Below are 10,700 nucleotides of genomic sequence, written 5' to 3'. Positions count from 1 at the left end.
GTTGGAAGTACTCAAAGTACGCGCATTATAGTCGATTCTACTCAGAAATCGAATTGGAAAGTTACAGCTGGCAAGCAAGAATGGATAACTGCATTTGAATGTGTCAATGCAGCTGGAAATGCTCTATCACCTATGGTCATTTTCAAGGCTCAGAATACGAATTCTGCATGGATTCCAAAGGACACACCTCAAAGCTGGCAGTTCTCTACTAGTACAAATGGATGGACCTCAAATAGCCATGGATTAGAATGGTTAAAAAGGGTTTTCGAACCAGAATCCAAGAAAGTGTCAGGTGACCGACCTCGACTTTTGATCATGGATGGCCATTCAAGCCATATTACAGGTAGCTTTATTGCTTTCTGTATAGATAATGATATTGATTTACTTATATTACCTCCTCATTGCTCTCACTTGCTTCAGCCACTTGATATTGCGGTGTATGGGCCAATGAAACGATATCATGCTTTAGAGGTCGATCGATATTCTCGAGCTGGTGTAAAGCGAATCCAAAGAGCTGAATGGGTAGAACTCTTTCAAAATATTAGAAAAAAAGCATTGAATTCTTCTAATATTAAAGCTGGCTGGAGAGGAGCTGGTTTAGTACCTTTTGCCCCACGAAAAGTACTCGATTCATTACCATTTAACTCCTCCCAGCAACCTTCTACTCCACAAATGAGAACCCCCAATCAAGACCTAGACTTGTCTATACTCAGGAGTTCTCCTCCAGATGGAACAGAACTAAGGCAAGCAAATCAGATCTTTAATACAGCTCTAGCAAGCAGTGGTTCTCCTGCATCGCCAACTCGTCGATATGCCAAGAGAATGACTAGGCTTGTAGAATCTCAAAATGCTGAGATAGCCCTACTTCGGAAACAGCTCTCTGATGCTCAGGAGGTAATTGAGACTCGAAAGAAAAGAACTAAAGGCAAAAGAGTCAAATTACAAGGTCAATTTGTCTTTAGTACTAAGGAAGTATTGAAAATGGTACGTGAGGCGGAGGAAAAACCGAAGGAGAAAAAGCCACGAGGACGGCCACGCAAACGCCCAATTGAAGAATCAGAAGAAGAGATTGAAGAAGAAGAGCTAGAGAATAGTTCAAGTGATTCGGAATTGGAATTGGAGGATTGTGTGGCTTGTAGAACAAGATCGCGTGTAGAATAATTGAAAAAGTGTCCGAGTTCCCCATATGTCCGAGTTCCCCATACGTTACGTTATATAATTTATTGTTTTGATTAATATTAAATTATATTTCAAATTTTCATTGAATTTTGAAGTTGATAAATTTAAATATGAAATTACACTTTTATATCACATTGTCTTGTAAGTCTGTATACCTACTAATGATATAGAAAGATAATCTACAAGTCTTAAAGTTTTAAGTTTAAATTATGAACAGTGTGATAATTTCCTCTTCACCGCCTTTGGTTAACCTTGTCACCGGAAGTACTATAATCCGAAGTCTTTGCTCATCGATATTTCCTTACCTACCTTGGTAGATATTCTGCATATCATCTCCTTGCCCTCAATTCTTTACAATGCGACGGCAAACCCTTCTTCCTACTGCGGCAAGGTTATGGCCAAAACCTTTATATGGCTACCGAACACCTGTACATACTGCACGATGTTCTCCCTCTCACATTTTTCGACGCCACTTTTTTTATCCTTGGCATGAACCTCCAAAAAGTCCTCTCATGACGTTTGGAAGAGTACCGCCACCCAAGGAACCTCGATATTTCGGCGTATTCTGTCCTTTAATAATTCCCATTCCACGAACAGAAGTACTGTATTGGGTGAAGAGCGTAAAGGAACAAAACCTATTGAGAGCTTTAATACTCATTACTGAAATAGTTTTCTTGGGATCATTAATTCTCGGAACTGTAATCGAGTTTCAAACCACGGATTCAAATCCGTTTGACTCTCCTAGATTTACAAAGTTTTCTATTGTTTCAGAGGAAACTGTCTCATCGACAAGTAAACTCTTGACTATTAAACCCAAGAAATCTGTAGCATCAGATCCTTATGCGGCGTACTGGGAGAAAGGTCTCTGGTCAGTAGAATTCAAGCAACCATTGTTGCAAATTGCACGATCTTATACGCCATTACCGCCGGATGAAAACGCCACAAATGGTAAACTTCGTTTCTTGATTCGAAAAGAACCAAATGGAGAAATGTCGAATTATTTATTTAGGCTACAAGCCAATTCCGAAATTGAGCTCAGAGGCCCTCACGTTGAATTTGACTTGCCGGAGAATGTGGACGAGGTAGTTTTCTTGGCTGGTGGAACGGGAATTGCTCCTGCTATGCAGGTTGCTCATACTTTATTAGAAGCGCGAAAGTTGGATGGCAAACTACCACGGATTTGTATAGTTTGGGCAAATAGGAGAAGAGAAGATTGTGTTGGGGGCGAAAAGTACACATCTGGCTCGAAGTCGGATACACTTCCCGTAAGGGGCTCTTTTGTTCAGCAATTGCAAAGAATGCAACAAAAACACCCAGAGAACCTCCAAGTAGATTATGTTGTGGATGAGGAGGGAACGTTTATCAATCAGAAGGTGATATCACAAGCCATACAACCCAGTTCAGCAGTAGGTTCTGGATCAGTCACAAAGAAGAGTGATTCAAAGCTACTTTTTGTATCAGGACCTGAGGGTTTCATAAATTACTTTGCTGGACCGAAAAGATGGAGAAATGGCAAACAAGAGCAAGGCGAAGTTGGAGGTGTCCTAGGCTATATGGGTATCAAGGACTGGAAGGTGTTCAAGCTTTGAATATAATAAATGTACTTTTATGAAGATCTTACAACTCCCACAAAACTCGCAACAAATATTATTTTACAATACGAAGATGCACATGGTGGATCGTCGTGGTCTCTTCCAAGTCAGACTTGATGAGGAATATTTATTCAAAAGTGATTTGTAAGTGAGTTTTGCCATTCGATGAGGAGAAACCTCTCCATTCTTTCAAGCATGGTGATGTCGATACAAACCATATAAAATAATTGGTAACATATGTTTGTTATTCCATGAACTTCTGAATTCTCATTCCCAAGTCCTCAAGTGTGGTTTATCATGTCTTGGACGTTCACTCATAGTTGTGCGTTTTATTGGTTCTAGATGGTGTTATCAATCACGCTGGATTCTCCAGGCTGTGGGGACTTTCCATATTCAGATGCTTTGGAGCAGAACTTCATCTTGTTCTGAGACTAAATCACATCCAGATTCCTCACTGGCCAGCTCTTAGCGATATATTGCGATATCAAAACTCAGGGTTTAGCACTTTTACGTCACATGCGATGATGCATTTTTCACATCCGAAGATGAGGGAGGCACACTCGAAGTTTGATCTGAGACATAAAATGTAGATATATGAAGTCTCAACCTTATTTCAAATAAAAGAACAAATACCAACCAAGTATCATGCATTTCACTGAATCCATACCAAGTTCCACTACCCAAAAATCCATCGTTCCCCTCAACCCACGCCCTCTTACCCCCGTCTCACAATCCTCTTCACAGCCCATACCCCCACATCTCTCAATAAGCCCCCACGATCCTCACCACCCTCCTCAAAACCAGCCCTGTCAATCTCCCCATCCATTCATGTACCCCTTCATCAACCCCCCCAAAGCCCTCACAACAGTTAAATTTCCCCGCGCAGACCAATTCCCCAATGTCGCTAACCAGCCATCTAAGCCCTTCATTGCTAGAAATCCGAATTTGAGTGTTCCTGTGTAGTAGCAGGCGGGGAGAATGAGGGAATAGAGACAGAGTTCTCCCAAGGGTTGGGTTCTGATGAGGAGGAGGGATTTGAGGAGGTAGTGGGGGAACTGGGAGAGGGAGAGGGGAATGGAGAGGAGAATGAAGGCTTTTTTGAGATTGAGAGGGGGAGGGTGGGGGAGTTGAGTGGGTGAGTGAGGGGGGACGATGGTGATCTTGGTGGGTGGTGAGGAGTTGGTTGGTACAGACTGAGAGGCTTGGCGCACCACCATAGATGATTTAGGTTGGGAAGATGATGTGACTGCACTATGCAAATTCCGATGACCGTTGCTGTACTGCTCGATTATTGAGCGCCCGACTGGCAATATAAAGATTGATCCATGGGTATACGATGGATGAAACGCCGAAGACATTGTGCCATATTGGTAATTCGAAGAATACAAAACCGCTTGAGAGTTCGGCCGAGCAATGATCGCCAAAGCTTGAGATGGCTCGCTGGATGATGTAACCTCAGATGATTCACGATCCAGAAATCCTGTTCCCATCTCTCCACTACTCGAACCATTCAGCGAAGGTCCCAAATCCTCCCTGCGAATTTTTGCTCCAAACTGAATCACAGACCCCGTCTCTTGGTACACGCCCGACTTCAGATCAAATTCCTGCATCAACCGAAAATAGCTCCCATTCATGAGTTTCATCTAAAATTCTTGACTCTCTATTTTGTTTACTTCCAACAGCGAATACGAAATATCGAATACATCCCTCACACGAATATATGATTGTTTGGGCATAGATCCTTGTTCGAGATATACTTGTTCTCGTGACAATTTTTGTTTTCATCTTTTATGCTAACATATAGTCTTATATGGTTTGGGGAAGCGGGTATGGCAGTCTGAGGACAGTGACAGCCAATAGACATTTTTTGTAGTATTGGATCTAGTGCAAAAGATACAGCACCTCGAGATTTGGTAAAATATAAACATTCAGATCAAAAAGAACTATCACAGCGATGGATTAACTGTAGCATTTAGAATACACCGATAAGTCCTTCCTAAAGCCAGTCACATTTGAACAAGACTTTACCAAAATGTGAAGGAATGGAAAAATAGGCGACCAAAAAAGCCCAAGGGGAGAGAATAGTGCCCAGAGCATTAGATGATCCATAATAATTACCCGAGAATTAAATATTCCCTAGCCGGCTTCCTCCAAATTGCACGACTTTTATCACAAAATCAGGATAGCAACAGATACAAAGCATACAGTGTAATTATTGAGCCCTGGTTCTCTCATATTCAAACGAATATTCTGATTACAACTTGTAATGAGATATCGGAGATATGAATGAAGAGTCAAAAGAGAAAGATGGTAACGATGACGATAGGGGAAACCCCTTGAGTTGCCCCACACCACATGCCAAAGACCCACTGCTAGTTCCAACTGTTGGTATATCGATTAGATGTTAGATAAGCTCAGTTCATCTGAAGTCAAAATTCTCTTTATCAATTACTTGTAACTCTCACACATACTTACCACTCTTCTCAGCAATCCAGTATCTTTCCCAAAAGCTCAAAAACGTCTACTCCAGTTCCACCAACCAAGCCCTTCAAATACATCGAAGGACTTCCCCTCCACTGGGATTCCGTATCCGGCTACTCTATTACCGAAAAACTTCGCAACATGCGTGCCGCTCTCCATTCCGGCGCCGATCCAAACGCACTCGACAAAGTCCGACGCCCCGAACAGAGTATGGAACGACCGCTCCATTACGCCACCGATGTTACGCACTTTGATTTTATGCCTCGATATGAGAATTTACCTATTTTGGAGTTGTTGGAGTTTGGGGCTGATCCAAGAATGAAGGGGATGGCGGAAACTAGAGAATCGCCGTTGCGGGAGGTGAGGAGGATAGTGGAGACTAACTATCTGAGGCTTGGGGAGAGCGATATGAAGTTTTTAATGCGGCTTTGGTAGTGATTGAGGAGAAAGTTAATGAGTTGGAAGGTGAATTTTTGGAGTCGGATATATTGGATTAGACTGACTTTTCTCTGTAGTTAATGAGGCTAAGAAAGCGTAAGTTATGCTGCATTTAAATTTGTGTTTTCTAGGAGCTGAACATGTGTTTTCTGCAGGGCGTCGTGGACGGACTCGTGTCAGGTCAGTTGAGAAGGGGCCCTCTACCTCATGTCGAATTGATAACTTCAAATAAGCGGTATGGCGGATGAATCGTGAGTGTTCTCTGTTTTATGTTCTCAATTTAATGTCTTTCCTATATCTAAAGGTACATATGCAGTTGATAGTCGACGCAGAATGCTCGCATATAGGCTATCAGATCACAAGCTTCCAAAGCGCATACGTCACCTATCAAAAGACTTGCTATTTCCATAAGTAACAGCTCCAACAAAGTCCCCAGTACGCAAAATAGCGATCTATCCGACAATAGGCCTGGAGCAATGCATAATTTATAGGCTGGAAGTGCTTTCTACCTTGTTAGCAAGCCTCTAGCTACTAAATATATTTCCCAATACTTGTTTTTCAGCTCTGTCCATACTCATTTCTTCATACCCAACACTCAATCTATACATAAAAAAGCATTTCCATCTATTCATACAACAAAAAGGAAGTGATAGTAGTAACCCGAGAAAAACGCAGCAGTTCGATTAATTTCCAAGGTCTCTCTCCTTTCTCTCTCTCGCGTAACATTTCCTACCTCCATTGCAATGTCTATCTGCCCTCTAGCCTAGACCCAAAAATTCGATATACAAGAATATACTCAGATTGTTACGCGGGGTATACTATTACTATATATACTAGTTATATCATATGTACATAGTACAAACTACTCACTAGAGTTTGTACTATGCAGCTGGCTTTTTAGATACGAAGGAAGATCTATACAATTGTTCATACAAAGTCATACAAATTTATACAAACATCCATACAAATATCCATATAAACACCCCTCAAGGCATCACTCAACAAAGTCCCATATATCTCTATCTCTATCTCTATCTCTATCCTCTCATACCTATCCCCTCATAATTTTACTCAAATCCCGTAATCATGCATATCATACCATATTCAACATCCAGCTATAAGCAGTTCTTATTCTGATTTGAGTTATGGGTTATAATCAAAGATCTGGAGTTTACCTGCGGAGTATAGAGACAGAAGGTAAGGAAACTTACTACAAATAATCACCTACGAATCAAACAGACGAATGATTCTCTTGGGTGGCAAGAGACTGACTATATCAGTAGCACTTTTCACCGACGAGAAGGCCATTCGATAGAGGGCTCATCTGAAAACAGACACAGACTATTTAAAATCAAACTATCGAATATACTTAGAGTGATTCAAACATCAAACACGCTATATAACTCCCCGTAAATGCTTATTCCAGATCCATGCACCCCAAGATCATCCATCCATGCCCATATACTTGGTAAATAATATAACATCATATCATCCCGTTCCCATCACTCCGTCTACAAGACCTTCACCTTCGTCCACTCACTTACCGATCCCCCTAAATTCAATCCCATCTTCGCCCACCATTTCCTCACCTCTAATTCTTCCCCCTCATTTCCTACACTATCTTCAAGCGCTTCTTCAATATCACAAGTCTTATATTCGACTCTTCCTCCTGGTCTTCCATTCGATCCATGACTCAGATTTGCCCACCATTCCAAGACTTCTACGTGACCATTCTTCGTAGGACCTACTAGAACCTGATTATCAAATGCTAGTTTCTCACCCTTAAGTTCACGCCATGTATCTAAACATGCGACATGTCCATGAGCCGATGCGACTTTAGCCACGGATTCCGAATGTGCGATGGGAATACCAGAATTATCCCACCAGCGGAGAACAAGGGCTTTGTTATTTTGCGCTGCGGCTAATAGTGCTTTACCGGGTTTGAGTTGTAAAGCCGGAAGAACATCAGAGGTATTTGTTGTAGCTTCTGCATGTCGAGTTCGTCTTTCGGCTTCGTTATGGGAAAGACTAGCTTGTTTCCACCATTCAAGAACTAGCATGTGTCCCTTGGAAGATGCTTGTTCCAGTGCCAATTCTGTGTATTTCAAAGGAAGTCCAGATTTTCTCCACCAATCGAGAACATGTACATATCCAGACTTCGAGGCTCCATCAATCGCTTCTGCAGTATAGTCTTTGGACAGGAAAGAAGGAGATGTGCGCCACCATTCTAAAATTTCAGTACGTCCATAAACAGCAGAGGCTTTTGTGGGCAAAAGCTTCTGTCCAAAAGTAGCCCAGAACACGTCCTTCAATTTTGTTTCCAGATATGAGAGAACTTCTGTAAGGCAAAATTTAATGATGAGTTTGACGCATAAAGGGGAAAGCTCTCGCATGTTTTCGGGGGCGGTATTTAGTTTGTCGATAATCTTGTAAACGGGAGATGTCAGAATAATCCATTCGAGTGATCGCATGTAAGTTTGTAGTTCGTCTTTCGTGTCGTCGGGCTTTCGCTGCCACTCGGTTGGCCTAGGTATTTTGGCATACACATTGAGCGCTCTCGAAACCTCCCAATCTCCTACGTATTCGAAAATGAGGGACCAGATCTCTGGTGGAAGGAGCGCATCCGTTTTCATATTATATCTTGCGAGACTTGCCGCACCAGATGCAGCGATATCCACATCATGTCCAATTGTCAAAAGTTCCGCTTGATTTTTGATAACGTCGACAAGTTCGTTGAATCCATCCCACCCGACGAAACATTTCCCTGGTCCCTTCGCATCATAATGCCACAGTATTGGTTGCATGACTCGAACCCATTGCCACTTTCTGCGTACTTTATTCAATTGTTTCTTGGTGATTGGATTCTCCCACATGGATGTTGTCATTCCTGGTACAAGCAATATCTTCTTGGAAACGTCCCACCCACGGAGAATTTCGAGCAACAGACAATCGGTTATGCCGTGCAACATTTTCGCAAACGTGTCGGCATCGATAGGTGCTAGTACTAGTATGTCTGCCCAGTCACACAATTCGAAAGCCTCCTGTCGAAAATATTCAATTTGATCTCGTTCTATACCCTTCCTTGCCTCATCCGTCTCCCTCGTCAAAAACCTTTTATTTTGGTATGCCAGTGTCTCTTGAGACAATCGATATGATGGCCATGTTTCTTCGTCAATAATTGCTCGAGTTTCGATCTTAGGATTCTTGGATAACCTCACGATGAGGGCGAGAGCTTGTGCGACATCTTTACTTCCATTTGCGGCCACCAAGACTTTCAACTTTTGAGATTCGGTAATTCTCATATCTGCAATCGATGAAGATGAAGAAATCTTGGGGAGTCCTGTAATAAATTCTCTCCTGAGTGCAAATGCATGGTCTGCCATTCCGAGTTACAAACACCTCGCTGGCGTTTCGATGCACAGCTGTGAAAATAAAAGGAAAGAAGCGGTGGGTGTTGGTGTGGATATGGATGGCGATGTATTGACTGACGTCGAATAGATTAATTTGAGTTGTTGAAGGCTAATCGGTCAGTCAAGACTGGAGTAGGAGTAAGGGTAGGTAGAGAATATATCGTATATCGTATATCGTATGCAGAGTATTGTCCGATAGATAGCAAGTCGAATGATTCAGTCAGTCGATACGTTGTGTAATGGTATGTATGTATGTAAGTTGATAGAAAATGAGGTCAATGTATTATCGTATCACTATGAGCGTATCATATTTATTATATTGAATCAATTCAATATTCTTTGATGGATCATTCATTATTCATTCATTCTTCATTCAAACCTCGAAATGATGTGTGGGCTAGCTGAAACCCCTGTAGCCCCTGTAGCCCCTGTAGCCCCTCCCTGTAAGAGACGTCACTTTAGTGAATGGTGAGGCACGAGAGGCACAAGAGGCACTAAACTTGAAACTTCGGAGCATGTGTCCCTACCGAAAGCCTGAGTAAATTCTGAATGTTCATTGGATCATCCCATCATCCCATCATATTGTTGATGAAGTAATCGATTTTGTCTAACGTTGGTGTACTCACGTGATACCAGCATGACTAATACATGACCATAGACGATTGACTACCTAGGAATATTACAACAACTCCCTGAGGCTACTGTAATTCAAGTGAATATGAGTGCACGATATTCTCGAGAATCTGAAATAAACACCCGAGAAGTAGTTCTGCCATGCAAGTTCCCATACATAACAAGAGACTTCTATTGTCACGGGCGGCAGTTTGAAATCACAGACGCTCATCATGCCGTGGCAATATCGGTCGTCGAGGTATATGTCGGCCATTATCTATGCCCATTGCTATACGCAATTTGAGTATTACACCCACATCTTCCAGAACATTACTTCTGATTCCGTTCAACCGTAGATGCGTGTCAATACATACTAATTCGCAGAACTATGATCACTTCTTCCGGTATACTGGCGGCAAGTGGTTACAGGATGGAGAGAAAAGACTTTCTGAAAGATATCAAGAGTTCAACGTCGAGGAATTCAAGTGTATTGCAATCGAAAGTATTGGTTTTAAATCTTGCTCTCTTTTTGGTACAAGAAAACTAACAGTCACATAGAAATTGGGAAAAAGTGGAATTCGACCCTCCCTGCCCGATTCATTTTACAAAAGAAGAGGTACAAAACCACATACAGGAGGTCCAGACATTGGAGGATGTCTACGTGTTCTGGGAAGATCTGAAAAAATTTATTGATGAGGATAATTATATCTCAAGTAAAGATTTTGATGAAGGACTTAGAACATGGGCTTGTTATGAGCGAGGTGTGTGTACGGAAGGCCCTTTCACTAAATATTGCATTTATAGTTCGAAGGAGATAAAGGAGGCATATGAGAGGAGGACTGAATGGATCAGGGAGAATGGATGGGAAGTGCTTAGAAAGCGAGTATTATGGTATGGTTGTGGAACAATGCCTGAGTCCGCGACATGTAAAGGCATTTTTATCTATTAAATATTTGAATAAACCCAATCCACTCTAAAAAAGCCTTTT

At 41.9% G+C, this 10,700-nt stretch overlaps 4 protein-coding genes across 4 annotated transcripts; 2 read left to right on the top strand and 2 right to left on the bottom strand.

Annotated features, from left to right (window-relative positions):
* Positions 1-1,535: 1,535 nt before the first annotated feature.
* EAF01_010825 (uncharacterized protein) lies at positions 1,536-2,768 on the top strand (the record flags this gene model as incomplete). Its single annotated transcript, XM_038919082.1, has 1 exon — positions 1,536-2,768. The coding sequence occupies one exon, from the start codon at positions 1,536-1,538 to the stop codon at positions 2,766-2,768; it is 1,233 nt and encodes a 410-aa protein (XP_038765365.1).
* An 812-nt stretch (positions 2,769-3,580) lies between these two features.
* On the bottom strand, positions 3,581-4,405 carry EAF01_010824 (uncharacterized protein; the record flags this gene model as incomplete). Its single annotated transcript, XM_038919081.1, has 1 exon — positions 3,581-4,405. The coding sequence occupies one exon, from the start codon at positions 4,403-4,405 to the stop codon at positions 3,581-3,583; it is 825 nt and encodes a 274-aa protein (XP_038765364.1).
* Positions 4,406-5,393: 988 nt separating this feature from the next.
* EAF01_010823 (uncharacterized protein) lies at positions 5,394-5,879 on the top strand (the record flags this gene model as incomplete). The annotated part of the gene is made up of 4 exons (XM_038919080.1): positions 5,394-5,612; positions 5,657-5,717; positions 5,768-5,786; positions 5,846-5,879. The coding sequence occupies 4 exons, from the start codon at positions 5,394-5,396 to the stop codon at positions 5,877-5,879; spliced, it is 333 nt and encodes a 110-aa protein (XP_038765363.1).
* A 1,322-nt stretch (positions 5,880-7,201) lies between these two features.
* EAF01_010822 (uncharacterized protein) lies at positions 7,202-9,073 on the bottom strand (the record flags this gene model as incomplete). The annotated part of the gene is made up of 1 exon (XM_038919079.1): positions 7,202-9,073. One exon carries the CDS (start codon positions 9,071-9,073, stop codon positions 7,202-7,204), a length of 1,872 nt encoding a protein of 623 aa, XP_038765362.1.
* Between the last annotated feature and the right edge of the window lie 1,627 nt (positions 9,074-10,700).

The sequence above is a fragment of the Botrytis porri genome (genome assembly GCF_014898465.1).
Source record: "Botrytis porri strain MUCL 3234 chromosome Unknown BPOR_018, whole genome shotgun sequence".
Lineage (NCBI taxonomy): Eukaryota > Fungi > Ascomycota > Leotiomycetes > Helotiales > Sclerotiniaceae > Botrytis > Botrytis porri.
The sequence above is the reverse complement of the archived record's forward strand: the minus strand, read 5'-3'. Positions and strand labels throughout refer to the sequence as shown.